The 21,253-nt window shown below is 41.9% G+C and overlaps 1 protein-coding gene across 1 annotated transcript in view; it reads left to right on the top strand.

Moving 5' to 3' along the window:
• The window catches only part of GIPC2 (GIPC PDZ domain containing family member 2), a 73,161-nt gene that overhangs the window by 38,127 nt on the left and 13,781 nt on the right, over positions 1 to 21,253 (top strand). Inside the window, exon 4 of the mRNA XM_036445622.1 lies at positions 20,096 to 20,202. Coding sequence (XP_036301515.1) covers positions 20,096 to 20,202 — 107 coding nt within the window. The remainder of the gene's footprint in view (positions 1 to 20,095; positions 20,203 to 21,253) is intronic.

Below are 21,253 nucleotides of genomic sequence, written 5' to 3'. Positions count from 1 at the left end.
GCAAAAACTTCAGTTACACACAGAAGTGGCATTTAAAATAGCTGTCTGGTCTATTTTAAAGACTTCCTTCAATACTTTCCCTCCTTTGGCATTCTGAATTGGCAGGGTGGGATGGTATGAAATTACTTTGGGGTGACATCTGTACTTGCTTGGTTTTAGCCATGGCAGCTGTGCTCCAGCACTTGTGCAAACCCCCAGGGCCACCTCATCCCCAGGAAGAGGTGCCAGCTCCTCTCAGTACCCACCACTATTTTAATAAGCCAAATGACGGCCGAGTGTTCATCAGGGTGGAAATATCTTCAGAATTATTCTGGGCCTGCCCTTCCTCATCCATGACCCCACCCACTTGATGCTCTTCCCTTTGCTCAGAGAACAGAAATATTCCTTGTGGCTTCACTAATGGCTCTTTCCACAGGGCAGTTAATGACCCTGATGGGAGGATGCAGTGGTTCTGGGGAATTACACTTCTTCCTTGAGCAAGAAAGTGGCAGGTCCTAGCCATATGGAATTGGAAAATGTTTTCTGCTTCCGTGTGGTTCTGTGTCATTTAATAGAAATGCAGTATAGGTCACATTACAGATGGAGATCCAAGAAGATGTAAGGAAAGAATGCTTTCTGCCAGTGCTGCTCTGGAGGGACCGCTCTGGAAACCACGGCCATGGATATGGTGATGCTGCGTGGTGCATTGCAGCATCTGAGCTTGCTTCTCACAGAGGAAGGGGGGCCAGCACTTGGATTTCTATCCAGCAGCTCCTTTCGAAAGGGCTTTGCTTGGTAACCAACTTCCCAGGTGTCAGAATATATAAATTGATAGCACGTAGACAGGTTGAGAGAAATAGTATTTGATTGATTTATTATTAAAAAAATTTTTTTTTTTATTTCAGAGAAGAAGGGAGAGGGAGAGATAGAAACATCAATGATGAGAGAGAATTATTGTTCAACTGCCTCCTGCATGCCCCACACTGGGGATTGAGTACATAACCCAGGCATATGCCATGACCAGGAATCAAACCATGACCTGGTTTATAGGTCGACGCTCAACCATTGAGCCATGCTGTATGGGCAGAGATAGTATTTGAGTTAGACTCTATAAATCAAAATCACTCTCATAGTACAGCCCAAGGATTATAATTTTCTTTCTACCAAGAATATAATTTATCTCTGTCTCATAATCTTGTTTTCCAGAGTCAACGTTTTCCCATTTTTTCTTTGTTGCCTCATAAGAATTCCATGAATAGATTTGAGAAGAACACTGGGTACAATTTTCCTAAAGAAGATATATTATTTCAGCATCCCAAATTCTGGTGATGCTGTGGGTTAGGATACCTGCAGGGTGATATGGGAGCACTGACAGATTTTTATTTTCCAAGGATTCTATGGCAGTTTATTTTGACACAACATAAGTCTGCTGGTTTACATGCATTTTCCACTCTGTGGGTTGGTCCTCGCCTCTGGGCGCCAGCCTGGGGACTTTTCTCTTAGATGTAGGCCTTACTGCCGTGCCATTCTTTAGCCTTTAATTTTACAGTTTATCTTTTTGCCTCTGAGATAAAGGCAACACTACACCTTTGTTCCACATCCTCTGGCTTCATCCCAGCACGTCACTCTTTGCCAGGGAGAGTGTATACTGGCATATACATCTGGAGGTACTTGGGTGACTAGGCTTCCCCCAATTCTCTTGGTCCTAATCTTACTTTTTGCTATGTTTTCTTCCTTCCTTTGTCTTTCTAGCATTATCCTGGATGCATTGACTCAAATTTCATATTTTGTTTTTATTTTAAATGATTATTTGACTCTCTGCCATCTTGGATTTCTACCAGGAGAAAGGGCCAGTCTAGGTGAGGTAGAATTTTTCTCTTCTGATTCAAATAGGCCATATTGGCTGAAGCTAAGTCCTTTCTGGGATTTTACCCAAAGCTGACAGAAATGGCCAAACACTCCAGTGTTTTCCTATCAATTTCTTTAGAGAATTAGTCTCAGAAGCATGTGGACTGTGTGTGTCCCAAAATACAGGAGGGAGTAGTGTAGTTAGCTGCCTTGTAATGGAGCAACATGGATGATGAACACAACTCAGCTATGAAGAGGGGCCTCCTCCCTACCTGCTCCCATTTCCATAGTTAGGTTTACCACTAGTCATATCTAACTTCTAGGGGCCATTATATGTGTCAAGATTTTTTGAGGACTATAGAATAAGCACTATCTAACTTAAGGAAATATGTTTTTCTCCAAAGTTTAACAGGTAGATCTCAGAAACAAAGACTGTTGATCAAGCTGTGGGAAGCTTAGGAACCAAGGTTGTTTCAGGGATATCTGAACCAGAGACCCATCATTGTACCTGCTTAATTGATCCCTTCCAATTATTTTCTGCCTTCATGTCCCTCTGCTCATGATTCAAATTCCTGGGATAGAGGAGGTCACATGCCCATCTTGATAGTGGGAAGGCAAGTTACATGATTGACAGGCTCACCAAAATCACACAGTACAGTGAAGGGGAAGTTTCCTTTTGGCTAGGAAAAAGGCACATGCTCACATTACCATTTCTCCCAAGCTGTTACCTTTTGGCAGAGCAGTGTTAATTTTCTCTTGCCTTTGAATCTGACTCCACTCATACATGGTATAATCAGTTTGGGTGTATCAGAATGAATCTGGAGGGATGAGCTGACTTTGGGTGACTGGTCTTAAAGGTTTTTCTGCTAGGTGTTGGGTACTATAAAAATGGCTGTCTGACAATGGGCTATCTAGAGACCTTGATAGCATCAAAGCATTTTTTCAAGGGAAAGGGAAATCCATATTCTTCTTTGTATTGGCCACCAGATTTAGAAGAGGCTGTGCCCTACAGATATGGACTATACATCTGGGAAGGTCCTTCATTTATGTATCACACAAATAATTTGAGAAGCTGCTTTAGGTACTCTGCTAGTCATAACAGATGCTAAGAAAGAAGACTAACTTATAGATTTTGTCTTTTGAGGGCCTCACAGGAGGCTGTTATATACTGAATTGTGTCCCCCTAAAATCCCCGTGTTAAAATCCCAATTTCCAGTACCTCAGAATGTGGCTGTATTTAGAGATAGGGTCTCTAAAGATGTAATTAAGTTGAACTGAGGTCTTTAGGGTGAGCCCTGATCAAATGGACTGATGTACTTATATGAAGAGGAAATTTGAACCTGGAGACATAGAGGAAGAAAGCCAGGTGAACATGAAGATAGTCATCTGCAAGCCAAGGAGAGAGGTCTCAGAAGAAAGAAACTCTGGTGACACCTTGATCTTGTTGTTTAATCCAGGTGTTATTTTGTTGTGGCAGTCCTAAGAAAGTAATACAGAGGTCAGTAAGCAAAAAAAGCAGTTATGGTGCAATTTCTTGGACTATGACAGTAGATCATGGGCTCTCTATCCATCTGAGAGGTACAGGTTGGTAGCTTTGCAGTCCTTTGGCTTTGGTAGATGGGAAGAACATACTACTGATATATTTTCATTCAATAGATATTTGAGTAGTTAGTATATGCTGGTTTTAGGGTGCTAGTTGTTGGGATAATAGTCACTGTTGCTGAGAGCCTACTCTATTCCATTGCCATACTACATGCTTGGTATATTCATGAATAAGCTCCAGTTCTTGCCTACAGGAAGTTCCTGGCTAGTGGGATGAGATGGATATAAAAAGAAATAAATTCAATGAAGCTCTTAGAAGTGCTGAAATGTATTGGAGATATAAAAGTGGAGATATCAAGTCTACCTTAGGAGTTTAGGAAGTACTTTCTGGAGAAGGGATTTGAGCTGAATCTCTTATTTTTAAATATATTTTATTGATTATTTTACAGAGAGGAAGGGACCAGCTGCCTCCTGCTCACCCCCTACCGGGGATGTGCCCGCAACCAAGGTACATGCCCTTGACCATAATTGAACCTGGGACCCTTCAGTCTGCAAACTGATGTTCTATCCACTGTTAGGGCTGAGCTGAATCCTAAGAGAGTCTTGCTCAATGAACAAATTAAGGAAGGTTGTCCTAGGGGGTAGGAACCAAATAAGCAAATATGCAAAGGTATGGAGAAGTATTATATATCTGGGAATATAATATATAATATTTGGCCATTCGGTCAATTTGCATATTATGCTTTTATTATTGTAGATAAAGAGAGTAGGTAATGGAAAACTAGTGAAGGGTTTTAGGTAGGAGAGTACCATGATGAGACTTGCATTTTAGTAATACTTTGAAGACTGTGTCAGACAGTGAGGTGGGCTATGAGAGAGAGATTAGGAAATCCATAAAGATTCAATTGTGTTATTTGAGAAGAAAATAAAATTCTGAATTTAGACATGGAGATAAAAAATGGTTCAGAGGAATAGACAATGGTTTGCTGGCGCCATTTGTGCATACCTCTTCAGCTTCATGTTCAGTGACATCAAGTTGGTTGTTTAAAATTGGCTATGGTGGGGTGTTTACACATCACAGAAATAAGAAAGTGCTATAAATTGGAGCTTTGTTGCCTGGAGAGGTGATTGTTAAATATTTACCTGCATACCACTCAGTGTTAAGAAGGTAGAATTAGTTACTCATTGGACGTAGAGGTAAAGGAAAAGAAATTGCAAATGATGACTCACAGATTTGTGGCTTGTGTAAGGAACTGAGCATGGTGCTATTCTTTGAAATGAAGAATTCTTTAAAAAAAGATTTGAGTGAGGAGAAAGAGAAGAGGTTAAACTTATAGTACAATTTTGGATCATAAAAATTTGAAATCTGTGGGGTAATTCTGTTGAATGTAGAGAACAGGGGTCTAGGGAATGGGATTTATGAGTATAGTTGTATGCTGTCTAACAACAGGAATACATTTTGAGAAGTATTATTAGGTGACTTTGTGGTTATGCAAACATCGGAATGCACTTGCACAAACCTAAATGTATAGCCTACTACACACCTAAGCTACATGTTATGGCCTATTTCTCTATAGGCGAGGAAAAATAAACTCTCCTTTACTCTTTAAGTTGGTGGGTTTTAGGTAGGAAGCCCTGATTACCCCTCAGGAGCAGGGAGAGTGGAGAAGCTCTGAGGGTCAATGGGGGCCAGCAGCCGCCACTTGCACCTGCTGATGGTGCCAGCAGCAGGTGTGAGTGCTGGGCGGGACTGTGGTGTGGGGAAGCAAAGAATTTTCAGTAACCACCAGAGGCTCGCCCTGATGACAGTCACTGGCGTCCCACCTTTGTCTGGTGCCCCTGCTCACCGGCTCCACCATCCCACTGAGGTCAATGCCTGCCATGTTCCACACTCTGCCACTTGCTGCCAACACCTACCATGTTCCATATGCACCCCCTGGTGGCCAGTGCATGTCATAGCAACCGGTTGTTTGGTGTATTTGGTTGTTCTGCTGTTTGGTCTATTTGTATATTAGGGATATATATATATATATATATATATATATATATATATATATATATATATATATATATAGATATAGATATAGATATAGATATGTGTATCTATATCTATTTATCTAAATATAGATATTATATACTTATGGGTCATGATATAATACAGATATTTCTCACTCTGTGCCATTGCAAAAAAACATTTGAAAACCACTGGTTTAAATGACTCCCTTATTGAAAGTCTGTAGTTTAATGGGAAATCTCCCCTATCCAGCATGGTTTCTCTTGGTCAGCTGCTTTCTGACCCAAATTTTCCTTCTTCTAGCCATGAGTTGATGGCAACTGTCCCAGTCCTTATCAAGTAGCGGCTGGAATGTCTCTGGTGCTATTTTTTTTTTTTATTTTTATTTTTTTAAGGGCATGGCTCACTTCCTTCCCTCTTTTGCCAATGAAAAGGAACATGTCTCCACAATGAGCTCAACCCTGCAGAGTTTGCCCTGTAAACCCAGATTTTCCCAAAGCTATGAAAATTCACTCTTCCATTTAACTGGCTTTGGGACCAGACTGGCTCAACTGGTTTGTTTTCCTATGAGGTCTTTTAATGGCAGAGAGATAATTATTAACTGTATGAGGCTTTGATTCCATTGTACTTAAAGGAATCTCTGTTTGGTTTATCCTGGAGCCTTTTTAAAACTTGCAGTTGTTGCTCTTCATGGAAAGAGGTTTGTGGAAAGAGGTCTGAAATATTTCTGTAAAGTGTTTTGAAAGTGAGAAAGGGAATTGAAAGAAAGTTCGCTTCCTAAAACATGGGTAGTCTTTTTTTGGGGCTAGATTTTGTAACAGCCCTCTGGCCTCTGTCTTCTTTTAGAGGCTTCATTTCTGGGCTATGTGTCCATCAGAATAGGATGTTCAGTATGTGAATTATGTCTGAGTCCTTTGAGTCACTCACAGCTGGAAAACTCGGACCTCAGCTTCGTGATTCAGCTTAATGGATGCACTCGTTTTTAAAGATTAAATACATTGGATTTTAAAGAGAAACTCTGGCTTTTAAGTTTTGTATGACTTTTTAGATATCTCAAACATTTAGATATTTCAAACTTTCTATTATTCATATTATTTCAAACAAGTGTTTGTGGTACCTTTTCACATATATTGATCTCTATTAGATATCCTGGGGAATATGGACAAAGTTACGAAAGAGACAACAAAAGTGCAAGTCATTTCGTACATACACTCTGCCACATACGGCTGGTAATGTGGCGTCAGGTGAATTAAGTTAACCTTTCTTTGCTTTGGTTACCGCACACATAAAACTGAAGATGAGGATAGTATCTGCCACACTGGGCTGTTGTGCGTTTTATTTATTTATTTATTAAAATTTTATTTTTTTATTAAGGTATTATATGTGTACATATGTTTCCATTGCCCCCACCACCATTCCCATACATGCCCCCCCCCTGTTGTGCATTTTAAAATGACAAACATCTGTAAAAAGTCATAGAACAGTCCTTAATGCAGAGTAAGTCCAATAAATGTTAGCTGATATTATTACTGTTATTATGAAGGTATAACCTTTTCTTTAAGTAGTGAATTTAGAATCAGGATGAACCTATATGAAACAGGGAAACCAATGTGGGTGAGTTGATTAGCAAGTGTTGGTTGAGAATTCTGGTACTCTTCCAGATCATGGAAAGACAGATGGTAATATCACATCTCATATCAAACAGTGAATATATCAGTCTATCATTGCCATGGCTGCGATTTACTTTTCCAAGTACTTGCTAAGTAGGAAATCATTTAATCCTCACAACCATTCTAGAAGGGTAAGCAATTTGTTCCAGGTTTTGGAGCTCTCTGGCCAGTGAGGGAGGAAGGCTTCTAACCTAGGCAGTGAGTCTCTGGAGCCAGCTCTCTCAGAACTATGATATTGTCAGCACATTCGTTGTGCTCCTGGAGCTTGTAATTTACATAAAGGAGCGGGTGTGTTAAGAGTCAAGTAATCAAAAGAGGGAGCATCTGTAATACTTTCAGCAGTAAACATAGATTAAAAAGAAAAATCAAGTAATTGCCCTGGCTCAGGTAGCTCAGTTGATTAAAAATGTCCCCATACATCAAGGCTGTGGGTTTGATCCCCGGTCAGGGGACATACAAAAATCAACCTGTACTTGCATTAGTAAGTGGGACAACAAGTCTCTCTCTCTCTCTCTCTCTCTCTCTCTCTCTCTCTCTCTCTCTCTCTCTCTCTCTCTCTCCCCCCTCCCCCGTCAAACCAATAAAAAAAGAATTAAGCAATTCTATTAATAGCAGTGATAGCTATCATTTATTGAATGCTTATTAGAAGCAATATGGTGTTGTGGTCTAGAGCACATGTGTCAAACACAAGGCCCGCGGGCCAAATCCGTCCCGCCAGGCCTTGCAATGTGGCCCGCACTGCGCTGTCATCACTGCACTCCGCTGCGTTTCCATCACAATGACAGTTTATGACTGTTCAGTAAACCATTCGGCCCGCGATTTAGGCTGATTTTAGATTTTGGCCCCTTCTCTGATTGAGTTCGACACCCCTAGTCTAGAGCATAGACTCTGGGTTTAATTCTGTCTCTGCTGCTGATTACCTGTGTGATCTTGGACTAGTAACTTACTCCCTCTATGCCTGTTAATCCATAAAGTGTTGTGAGGATTAAATGAGTTACTATATGATAAAGTACTCAGGATAGTATGATTATGCTTGGCACATAGTGCTGCATAAATATTAGTCATTGCTACAAGGACCACTACTCTTAGGGCTTGATTTAATCCTATGAAGGACCACTACTCTTAGGGCTTGATTTAATCCATGCCATTCCTATGAAGTTTTCCAGATAAGTGCCTGAGGCTTTGGGCAATGAAATACCTCACTGAGGTCACTCAGTGGTGGGTGGGAAGTGCAAGGTCAACACTCCAGTCCTCTTTGCACCCAGGCTGGTGCCCTTACTGTTATGTGTTACTGCCTTTTTAGAACTATGATATGTGCTGTAATGCAGATGTAAGCAAAGTGGAATTCTGCCGACCTGTCCATGATTGGGAGGGGTTCTAAAGCTTAGAGTGTGGGGAGGCTGGGATAAGTGGTAATATTGGGAAGGACTTCCCCAAAGAGAAAGCCATGGGACACAGGATGTTTGGCAGGTCCCACTCTTCTCAGGGACCAGTGTCCCATTCCCATGTAACTTCCCTTTCGAGGTGATGGGACGTTAGTTGCATGGGGATGTTAGAGCTGTAAGAGCCGTGGCCTTGCAACCTGAGGTGAAGGACTCCTTGGGCTTGGCACACTGACTTCAACAGAGCTTCACGGTAGAATCTGTGTACACTCTGAGCCTAAGATCAGCTCTCCAGATCTTTTTTTTTTTTTTCAATTAAAAAAATATATTTTATTGATCCTTCACAGAGAGGAAGAGAGAGGAATAGAGAGTTAGAGACATCGATGAGAGAGAATCATCGATCAGCTGCCTCTTGCACATCCCCCTATTGGGGATGTGCCCACAACCAAGGTACATGCCCTTGACCAGAATTGAACCTGGGACCTTTCAGTCTGCCGGGCAATGCTCCATCCACTGAGCCAAACCGGTTTCATCAGTGCCCCCCCTCAGATCTTGAGAAGGGGAGAGACTTCTCAAGCATAACCAAGACTCAATTTCTCACCAAACCTGCGGTGCAGGGAGCTTAAAGTCAGGTTCAGTCTGACATTTCTTTTTTTCCCCCAGGATTGTGGAGTAAAATTTAAATCCACTACAGAAATTTAAATGGGTATTCAGAAAAGGGAAAGATACCAGCAGGCTGGACTAGGTGAGAAAGATTCCTAGAGAAGATTGCACCTGAACTTGGCCGTGGAAGGATGGTTTCCTACGGGAAGTGTTCAGGACAGTAAAGAGTCTAGCCTTAGAGGGACTGCGGCAAATCAGGCTGCAGAAGTAGCTCCAGGCCACAGTCAGAGGAGCTCGGAAAACTAGAAAGGGGACCTGAACTTGTCTTAGACTCGTAGGGGTGTCGAACTCAATCAGAGAAGGGGCCAAAATCTAAAATCCAGCCTAAATCGCGGGCCGAATGGTTTACTGAACAGTCATAAACTGTCATTGTGATGGAAACGCAGCGGAGTGCAGTGATGACAGCGCGGTGCGGGCCACATTGCAAGGCCTGGCGGGACGGATTTGGCCCGAGGGCCTTGTGTTTGACACATGTGTGACTTAGAGGATAATAGGGAGTCATTTTGAAATTAGAACTGAAGAATGACTTGATTTTAAGGAATTAAGCCCAGAGGAACAATGAAGCCATATTTGATTAGAGGAGATACCATGTAAGAGGCTGCTGCAACAGTTCAGGGGCAAATGATAAGGGCCGGGATTAGGGGCAGCAGTGGGATTTCAAAGAAAAGAAAAAATCCTGGGTAATATTGTAAAGGCAGAAATGGGGGTTGAGGTACATTGATGCTCTTTAGCTAAAGAAGACAGAAAAGTTGAGAAGAAGCAAATGTGATTTCCAAGATTTCTACCTCGAGAGCCTGTGATAAAAATGATAATTGGAAATGAGGCAGTTGGGGTGTAGAAATGGTTTGGGGAATGTCAGGCAGAAAAGTTCAGTTTGAGATGTTTTGCATTTTATCTGACATTGGCACTCTTTTTCATGTATTTTTGTTGTTGTTGTTTTTTTGGCAAAGGTTTAAAGTGTTCACAATGACAAATTTTGCCAGTTAATCTTTTTATGTCAGAGTTTGTTCTGCCCTTCTTATATCTAGTTAGACATGCCTTTGGCATCTACCACAAAGACTGTATGGAAAGAGATAAATGAAGAGCAAATTCTTTTGTGGGGTGTGGCAGATGTGTTAGATGAATTCTGAGAGTAACTGATACATGTGTGTCCAATGTAAAGACCCAGCTGGACAAATAACCTGGCTAAATATACACTCTTTTCTACTCTAAGAATATCCAAACTTGTAGAAAATTTTTATAAAAACTTATTTGAGCAAAGCAGAGAGTACAATGTGTTTAAAAGCAAGATCTCAACAGACTGAGAAAAATGCTTCTCAGGATGACCATTGCACCTTCTTTTCTGCATTAGGAATTAAGGAGGGAACAAAAAGAAGGTTACTGAAGATGAAAGAAAACAAGGTGGGGATTGGATTACACTCGCAGTGTTTCCCAAACTTTTGACATATGTGTACCCCTTCTATAATTTTCATAATGCTGAGTACCCCTCGTACTCATGAGAACGTAGAATTAGGCGCAGCTAAGCACGGTGCAGTGCATATCCCCACCAAACTCTTCCCGTACCCCTGGGGGTATGTGTACCACACTTTGGGAAACACTGGATTCAGGATAGTTAACAGGGTTATGTGCACTTTCAAGGGTAGTTTCTCTTCTGAGGGGTCTGATGAGAGGCATTTTAAAGATGTGTTCACCTGCCTAAGCTGGTTTGGCTCAGTGGTAGAGCATCGGTCTGAAGACTGAAAGGTTCCAGGTTCGATTCCAGTCAAGGGCATGTGCATTGGTTGCGGGCACCTCCCCAGTGGGGTGTGTGCAGGAGGCAGCTGGTCCATGTTTCTCTCAACGTTTCTAGCTTTCTGTTTCTCTCTGTAATCTTTTTATGTCTTTTTTATATATTTAAAAAAATAAATAAAGGTGTGTTCACCTAGATGCATGGAAACAATGGACTTGCTTAAGGCAAAGATAAACTTTTTATCAAAGAAGTTATTTGTTGGGGAATGACCTGCCCATTTAGGAACTTATGATCACATTACTCTATGAGGTTATTTTCTGCACAACCTCTTTTCATCCACATTGTAAACTCTCATTAATAGAAAATTTAGTAAATGCTCACGTTTTTAATCTGAGAAAAGTGAAATTATCATAATTTATAATACTAAAATCATTGTAATCTGTATTTCCCAAGACACCCTAAACAGTGATTGACTTCTTAGAATGATGTTTAAGGAGCATTTAGAATGAATATCAACTATAGAGTAGAAGGTAGACAACAGCAGTCAGCTGGTTGTTTTTTTTAAAAAATATATATTTTATTGATGTTTTACAGAGAGGAAGGGAGAGAGATAGAGAGCTAGAAATGTCGATGAGAGAGATACATTGACCAGCTGCCTCCTGCACAACCCCCACAGGGGATATACCCGCAACTAATGTACATGCCCTTGACCGGAATTGAACCCGGACCTTTTGGTCCGCAGACCGACGCTCTACCGCTGAGCCAAACCGGTTTTGGTGGCAGTCAGCTGTTTTTAAGTTTAGCAATTAAAATAGGAATGTAGTATGAAGAAATAAAAAATGATGCTAAAATGTAAGTGGCTTCCTTAATTTGTTGAATAGTATCAGTATAATATAACTTATTATAAAAACAGCAATGATACCAATAATACATATTTTATCAGAAAGTATTTGTAAAGTGGTAGTTATATAATTGTAGGAAAATGGATTTAAGAAATTATGCTCAAGCTCTGGCTGGAGGCTCAGTTGGTTTGAGTGTCATCCTGATATGTCCAGGTTTTGGGTTTAATCCTTAGTCAGGGCACATATAAGAATCAACCTGTGAACAATGGCTGGGTAGCTTGGTTGACTAGAGCACATGTGTCAAACACAAGGCCCGCGGGCCAAATCCGTCCCGCCAGGCCTTGCAATGTGGCCCGCACCGCGCTGTCATCACTGCACTCTGCTGCATTTCCATCACAATGACAGTTTATGACTGTTCAGTAAACCATTCGGCCCTCGATTTAGGCTGGATTTTAGATTTTGGCCCCTTCTCTGATTGAGTTCGACACCCCTAGACTAGAGGATCCCACCCTGCCCCTCAACTCCCTCCCCGCCCGTGCCTGATATACCAACGTTGTGTGTTGATTCCAGGTCAGGGCACATATAAGAATCAAGCAATGAATACATAAATAAGTGGAACAACAAGTATCTTTCTCTCCTCTCTAAAAAAAAGTAAAAAAAAAGAAAAGAATCAACCAATGAATGATTAAAATAAGTGGAACAACAAATTGATCTGTCTCCTCCTCTCTTCCCTTTCTCTCTCCTCTCTCTCTCTCAAGTCAATAAATTAAAGAGAGGAGAAATTATGCTCAAAATTGTGGTTGGAGTATGTTTTCAGAAAATGTTAAGTGGAGGATAAGCAATTCTTGTTATGTATGAAAAAAATGTTTGATATATTAAGTGAAAAGGCAGATTATAAAACAATGTATAGTACTATCCCATTTGTAAAAGCTATCTTTAAATGTAGAAGAAAAATGACTTACAGTGTATGCATGTTGAAATGTTAGTATTTATCTTTACGTGTTGAGTTTATTAATAATTTCTTTCTTCAGGCTTCTTGTGATTTTTACATTTTAAATATAAAATGAACAGACTAATTTTCATAACCAGAAAACAATTATAGCATTTGCTAAGAAGTAGAGAAACTGAATCATTCCACTTTCAGTGGCTTTATAATTTCTAACTACAATATATGATTATTCTCATTTTAAACAGTTTTCTTTAATATTATTATAAATGGGTCCCATATTAGAAATGTGGTAGAATATTACATTGTATTATCTCTTTAAATTGCCAGGATTGTTTTTGTAGTACTTTTAACTTTTGAAAGGCCAGGGGGAAATATGTGTAATAAATCATAATAAAAGTTAAATTCAATTTATTAGTTTTGAATTCCCATGATAAAATCATACTGTGGAATAAAAGAAGCATAAAAGGGTAAAAAGAAAATATTTTAGCCATCACTCTTTTAAAAAAACACTTCCATATATTAAAATTTATAAGTCTAGAATCTGTTTTTTAACATAGTTCCCTCTGGGTTAAAGATATGCACCTTCTTCCTAGACATACACATTAACTGTTTGCCTGTAGTTTCAGGGAGTTATAAAAACACACCTAAGTGTTTCCTCAAATGACACTTTAACCAAAGAACAAAGAGATTTTGGGTATAGTTATTCTACTTCTGACACTTGTCCTACAGTGTTCATCTCAGCAAAGGAACAGTGAAGAGCTACTTGGTGTGTTTTTTGTGGGGTTGGTTTGTGTGTTGTCAGACCTCATGATCTAACAGACAACTGATGCCTTGCACAAGTGGCTTCCTCTTGCTTCCTTTTTCTTGCTTTTTATCTGTCCCAGTACCATAGCTATCAAAAATCCATAGCTATTTTAAAGAAATCTGAGAAATTTAGAAGAGAGGAAGGACACATGAACAAAGGGAATGTACAGTCAAAATGTTGAATTCTGGGATGTAAGTGAGGTTTTGTCAAACTGTTCTAAGAAAAGTGTGTGTGTGTGTGTGTGTGTGTGTGTGTTGTATGTATGTTGGTGGTGAAAGTAGGGTAGGAAGCACATGAGCTGTCTATAGACAGAGCCATTTGTGTGTGTCTAAGCTCATAGGAATATGCTAGTCTCCAAGAGAAACTTAGAATGTGAGTTTTTTTTATGAGAAATCTTTTAAATTAGATATGCATTAAAGCTGTGATTATATATGGAGGATAATAGAACTCTAATTTGTGTCCAACTTTTAAATGTTGGCGACTAATTAAAAAACCAGAGAACAATGCATATGTCACAAACATGACTAGGGACCACATGTAACTATGGACTCCCTGTTTGCAGCCTTGGCCTAAGACAATTGTCTTTCATTCCAGAGTCCTTTGCTCTGGTGGCATCTGTGCACACTAAGCTCCTCAGGTATTCAGAGTGAAGAAGGTTTCAAGTGAATCATTCCCAGGAGGAGCAGAGGCCTAGTGAGCCAAAAGTCAACCCATTGGGAGTGACTCTGAACCATAAGCCCTCCATTCCTTGCTTTTGGAGTCTTTGCATCCATGGCCTGGAACCTTTTTCCTTCTCCTTCCTTTTCCTGCTTAATTTTGCTACCTTAATCCTGGATGTTGTGGTTTCTGCTTGGACATCACTTCCTCCAAGACGTTTCAGGCTCATGAGAATGAAGCATGAAAGCCCACTGCGACCTTTGACACCATCCCTCCTATGGATTACTAAATTGAGATGATGACATCTGGGTGAATTTCATGAATGTGAATCAACCTCCGAGACTCAGGTCTGCTTCGGGAACACTGGAAAAAAAGGAAAAGACAAGAAAAGTAAAGCATCTCTGAGCCTGTGATGCTGAGGAACATTGGTGGCCACAAGATCTGCCCCGAGTTGCTATTTGGCCACTCTTTTGATGTTTCTTGTGATGTGTAACTCCAGAGGTGGAAGTTACAGACGTGGATGAGTGAATTTGGTGAGGTAGTTTGGTTCATCCTATATGGGTGGCTAAGGGAGGGGGCTGCATGCTTCCTTTTCTATGATGGAGCAGTGATATGTGTGGGCACTTGCTCATGTGATGTCATGTAAGCCTAATGGGATTTTATGTGTGGGGGGCCTCCAGGGCTGAGGGCCCCCAGGATGAGCCACTTGGTGGAGTCTGAGAAGAGCAAGGGGAGGGTTATCGAATACAAAGGTCTCTTTGTATCAAATACAAAGAGACCTTTGTATTTGAAGTGACAATTTTCTGAATCACGGAAGAGAGACCTTTGCATGTTTCTCACTCTAAGAGGGAAAACCAGCGCGTGTGGTGCGGATGGGGAAGGAGTGGGAAGAGCAGATGGCGCTCTCCAGCAGCTCTGTCTAACACCAGCCAGGCCAGTGGGCTGAGCACCTTTCAAGCATTAGCCTGTGGAATGCTTAAAACAATACTGTGCTCAAGTGCTTTTCTCCTTTTACTGAAAAGGATTGATTCCTCAGGTTCACACAATTTGTAAACGGAGGAGCTGAGGTTTTAAGCTCAGGTTCTCTGATTCTCAAGTCCAGCTCTTGTTCCCTGAGCAACTGTTGGCATAGCTGTGCCTGTCTGTGCCCACCTCCTCTTAAAATCGTGGCTCTGCCCTGCTACGAAAGCTGTGCTCTGTACTCCAGGCCAACGGGGGCCCTCGTGGGACCAGAGCAAGACCTTGTGCAGAAGCTTCCCCCCTTGTCATCCTGTGTGAGCTGGGGATCTAAGTCATGTTGCATGTGCTCCTCCTGAAAATAGGGCTTTGGCTTCTGTCAGTCCTTCTTCTTCCCCTGGCGTTCACGGAAGGACTAGAGACATATATTTTTTGTCTCCTCCATTTTTCCCGTCTCTCTGATATAGCAGAGAATGGGGTTGGTCTGTTTACTGAAAATGCTATTTGAAATGGGGTGTTATAAACAATGAAACAGGTGTTTATAAATGTTTTAAGACCTATGACATATATTCTTTTACCACTTATGATATAAAAGACCCTTTCTTTGAGTAGAAGATGCAAATCGGAGCTCCATTATCCTCCTTCTTTGAGTAGAAGATGCAAATCGGAGCTCCATTATCCTCCTTATGTAACCTTCATGCATGTCTATGAGTTCTGTTTCATTTAAAAAAAACCAGATATGTGAAATGAATGTTGAAAGATTTCCCCCCCCCCCAATCTCCTAGTGTCATCATGCCTACACCTATTTTTTTTTTGCAACTCACTCTTATGGAGTCTTTCCAAAGCAGTTAACCTAGTTTTCCTAGCAATAATAACTTTCTGTTTCACACCTACCAGCTCATGTACTTTTAAATTAAATTACATAATTAGAGTAGCAGATATAATTGCCACAAAAGGGCTTGGGAGCACACAGGATTGCTTCTTGTGCCCAGGAGCAGCTATGAGTGTTCTGTGCCCCAAGTAACCCACTGCAGACATTCAGCAGGCTGGGGGGTGGGATGGGGGGTGAGGGGGTGTGCAGCCTGGAGTGGGGGGGAAGCCACAGGGGAATCTAGGGGGTCCAGCTACTGTGGGCCCCTTCCTAGTGTCTCATGTGCAAACTGCACCCCTATGATTGTTTAGTCCCTAGAGAGGCCCCTTGCGGATGCATTAATGAGAAGTGAAGTGGCTGATTGGCTGATTTAGGGCTTGGCCTGGTTGGTGAGACATGCTTAGGCAGGCCAACAACCCCAAAGTAGGCCGACTAAAAATCTTCACAATCTTAACAAAATTAAAAAAAAAAACCCCACAGAACTTATTTTCCCCCTACTCCCTGTGGGCAAATAGAAGTATCCTGCCTGTTTTCATGTATAAACTGGTTGATATATATTCCTGAATCATAGGATCATAAAGATGGCTTCTATTACCTCAACGGTGAAAACTGCCTTTTTGGTGGCCTCCAAGCCAGAGCTTGAAATTTAACTTCTGCTTTGGTGCCACCAAGTGGTTGGTTGTGAGATACCACTCTCGAAGAGAAAGCCGAATAAACACTATGAAAACAAGAAATCTGAGCTGAACAGGCAGAACACAGAGGATTTTTAGGGCAGTGAAACTATTTTGGATGAGATTACAATATTGGATACATGCCATTATTTCTTTGTTCAAACCTACAGAATGTACACCATCAAGAGTGAACCCTATTCTAAACTGTGAACTCCAGGTGATAACGTGTCAGTGTAGATTTGATTGTTAACAGTGTGCCACTATGGTGGGGATGTTGATAATGGGGGAGGTGATGCATATATGGGGGTAGGGAGAGTATGGAAACATCTGTACTTTATGCTCACTTCTGCTGTGAGCCTAAAACTGCTTAAAAAAACCACCTTATTGCCCCAGCTGGATGGCTCATTTTGTTGGAGTGTCTTCCTGTACAACCAATTCTCTCTCTCTCTCTCTCTCTCTCTCTCTCTCTCTCTCTCTCTCTCTCTCTCTCTCTCTCTCTCTCTCTCTCTCTCTCTCTCTCCTTGCCTCCCCTCTCTCCAAAATCAATAAACATATCCTTAGGCGAGGATTTTAAAAAAGCTTATTAATTTAAAAAATATTTTATTCTACATATTTTCCCCCTTGAGCAACTGGTGTTGCAGGTAAGAGCAAGGTAAGATAGAGACACCTTCTGAGAGGCTGCCTGGCTTCTCAGGCATAAATGAAAACGCCTTCATGAACCTCCCATATTCCAGAGTCTGGGTCCTTAGCTCTGTGAATCCCAGAAACCATTGATTTTTTAATTGTATCCCAAGTTGTTCAGTTTTCCAGGGTTACGTCATCCTCACCAAACTTACAGGAGACTTGTTGCTATGTCAGAACGCCAGGGTAACACTATACAACTGGAAATGTAGTTGTAGCGGTAGACCAAAACACGTTAACTGAGCAATTCATTTCCTGCCCAGCAGCAAATTTCTATGGGAAGACAAATTATGCCAGGTTGGTCATTTGGTGAAGTCTCAGTGGCATGATGGATGTGTGGTCAGGGGGGTGGGGAGCATAAGGTTGTTTTTTAAGTTGACTCTGACTTGACCACTGTAGGTCTGTATGTAATTCAGACACTCACTTGGCTGGGTGTACAGAATCCTGGACATAGCAGAGGACAGGCTGACCTTGTCTGTTTCTTTGGGCTCCTTTTTAGAAAGCCTGTGCAGGACATTTTGCTTCTGTTAATCCATTCTCCTCAAATGGGACATAGTGTACCCGACAATATTAATGCTGTAGAGTCACTGATGTAGCTTCAGGCTTCTTAGAATTTGGTCTCCTGAGAATTTGGTCACCAGGATTAGCATTAGCACCATCAGTCACCATTTATAGGTTTTCGCTTAGGGGTTCTGTTCTACTTTATCTCTTGATAGTTTTTAGTTCTTTTATTCTCAGAGAAAAACTCATGTTTTTGGTGATTCTGTCCCTGAATGCAGGTTAAAATTTCTATATATAAAAGCCTAAGTGACCAAACGACTGAATGACCGAATGACCAGTTGACCAGTTGCTATGACACACAGTGACCACCAGGGGGAAGACACTCAATGCAGGAGCTGCCCTCTGGTGGTTAGTGCGCTCCTACAGCCAACCTCCCATGGTCCCTCTTCTTGGCTGGCCAACCTCCTGTGATCCCTCCCCCTGGCTGGCCAGCCCCTCTGATCTGCCCAATCATCAGCCAGGCTGAGGAACCCCATCCATGTACGAATTTGTGCATCAGGTCTCTGGTTAAAAAATAAAATCCTTAATCACTTTGGAGTAGAATCTCAATGGCAAAACAGTACTTGCCGACAATGGGAATTATTCTAGGTTTTGAGTCAGTAAGAAGGCATTTGTGCATTGGACCTCACTACACTGCTTGCATTTACGAGCCTTGCTCTGCGATTCCTCATTGGAGCTCAGGTATCTCAGGTTCTTGCTGCAGCACCTCCCCTCCCCCTGTTCTTGTCCCAAATTGCTGCCACTTAGGTCCTCAGTCAAGGGGACTTGGAGAATATTTGTAGAATTGATAAATTGCTGGCTTGTGTTGGAATCTGATCCACAGATATTGTTTGTTTGTTTGTTTATTTATTTATTTAATCTTTACTTGAGCAGTGAAGATGTTTTTTCCATTGATTTTTAGAGAGTGGAAGGGAGATGGGAGGGAAACACACAAACATACACACACACACACACACACACACACACACACACACACACACACACACACACACACACACACCAATTGGTTGCCTCCTGCTTGCATCCTGACTGGGGCCAGGGATCGAACCTGTAGCAACCCAGGTACATGCCCTTGACTGGGAATGGAACCCATGACCCTTCAGTTCAAGGACTGATGCTCTAACTACTGAGCAAAACTAGCCAGGGAAGATCTTCATTTTTGCCAAAATGTTTTTTAAAGTTTGACTTAATGGCCAAAACTTTAAATCAGGAGATTCATAAAATATTCTAGAGTATACAGTTTCTTTGCAAACAAGTAGGTCTGGCTATGAAGGGCCTATGTTACCACAGGGAATAAGTTATTGGAGTAGCCTAGGTAGGGCATGTCTCTTCCAGCTATCCTCAGTCTCCACCCTACCCTTTCACTCATTTATGTTACTGCTTGGTATTGGGGAGGTGGGACTCTTTGTGACTTGGAAAATCAAAACAAAAAATAAAACATACACAAACCAAGCATAAGGAAAGCAGTAGCTGCTCCCTGTCTCTTGCCTGCCTCCTGAGGGGATGCCTTCCTTGAATCCTGTTCCCAGCTTCTTTTTCTTTAGAACCTCCTTCTTTCATTATGCCACCTCTGAACCTATCCCTCATGCTTCCAAGAGGTGTGATGCTGGAGTGTCGTTGAGGAAAGCATACAGACTTTGGGATCTAGAGATTTGGGTTTGAATCCCAGCTCTGTGCCTCAGTGAGCTTAGTTACCGTCTTTGTAAAGTGAGGGCTGTATCTCGCCTCATGGATTGGTTTGGGTACCACATGGGATTTTGTGTATGAAACATCAAACAGAAGGTGGGGACTCATGTAAGAGTGTCTCTGCTTCTCTCTCTCTCTCTCTCTCTCTCTCTCTCTCTCTCTCTCTCTCTCTCTCTCTCTCTCTCTCTCTCTGTCTCTCTCTCATCAAGATATGGCTCTTTCTCTGCTTCGTGACCTTGAAGAAGTCAGCTGTACCTCTCTGCTTTCCCACCGCACACATCTCTTTACTCTCACGATAAAGCCAACTATTTTATTTATTCCTCATAACTTCCAATCTTCCCCATCTATTCATTTCAAATATTTTTCCTTTCCCTTTTGTAGCCAGACCTCTCTTAGTGACTCCCACCTGAGATGCCTGAATGGCAGGTGAATTTGTTTGGGGAAATTCTGTAAGGATGCATAACTTTTATCAAACCTCTACAAGCACTGTACATAGTTTTGTGATGGCAAATACTTTAGCTTCTACAGAAGTCTGTTGGAATTCTTTATAAATATATGCACCTTCCCCCATCTATTTTATCTCTACAGAAGTAGAGCCAAGGTCAAAAGCTGGACATACCTCAACAGGAAAAATTGGTACTGGAAGGGGGACACTTCGCCTGAGGTCAAAAGGTCCTGCCACTGTGGAAGAAGTGGTAAGTTATGTTCCTTTAGTCCTCGTTCTGCTTGGACATGTATGATTATTAGAGCTGAAAAGAGAGGTAAAGAAAGGTAAAACTGTGAGGTTAATTAAAGTGCTATCCACTACAATTAAAGCACAGACTTTAATTCATTGCCTACTTACCAATAATAAAGATTTAAGAAGGAACATGGAAACCGAGAGTGTATGAGAAGAGACTGTGATCCAAAGCAATCCTGAGCTACCTGCAGACAACTTTTTTTTTCTGGAGCCTGTGGACATCTGACTGTCTCAAAATGTTTAAGATATCAGCCAAAGCTCTGAGAGCCAAGAAAAGCCTCAGAGCCACCTGTAGGAGTAAATATACTTATGATTTTGATAATCTATCTAATAATAGGATAATATGCAAATTGGTTGGGAAGCCATCATGTAATGACCGATCAGTAGGCTGCGTCCCTGCCCCCTGTGCTGGCCCAGAGCCATGAGGCTCACATCTCCCACTCCGGCAACGGGCCCTGGGATGTGAGGCTTGCATCCCCTCCCCTTGCACTGGCGGGGGGTTCGCAGGCTTTCCGAGAGGCTCCTCTGCTGTGGGCCTGGCTGGGGGTCCACAGGCATGTGGAAGTCTGCAGGCCCCTGTGATGGCCCAGCCTGGGTATCCATAGGTTTCCCCCAGCTCCGGCCTACCTCTTTGGGGCAATCCATTGAGGAGCCTCAAATGTGTGGGCGGGGCCTATCTCTTTGGGGTGATGGATCATGGGGCTCTCACACTGTGACAGGGCACAGGGCAGGCTGGGGAAGTCTGCGCGCACGCGAGCCGCCCCCCCCCCCCCCCCCCCCCCCCGCCCCAAATGCATGAATTTTGTGCACTGGGCCACTAGTAAAAAATAATATGCATGAATTCCATTCTCAGCTGAAACATTCTATAGTTATCTTTGACTGTTCTCTGTCATGTCCCACATCCCTCCCATCAGCAAATCCTGGTAGATCTACAATACATCCACAATAGGCCAGAATCCAACCACAGCTCACCACCTCTACTCCCACCAGTTGGGTCCAAGGCACCA

This window comes from Pipistrellus kuhlii, unplaced genomic scaffold, assembly GCF_014108245.1.
Source record: "Pipistrellus kuhlii isolate mPipKuh1 unplaced genomic scaffold, mPipKuh1.p scaffold_m20_p_2, whole genome shotgun sequence".
Taxonomy (NCBI): domain Eukaryota; kingdom Metazoa; phylum Chordata; class Mammalia; order Chiroptera; family Vespertilionidae; genus Pipistrellus; species Pipistrellus kuhlii.
The sequence above is the reverse complement of the archived record's forward strand: the minus strand, read 5'-3'. Positions and strand labels throughout refer to the sequence as shown.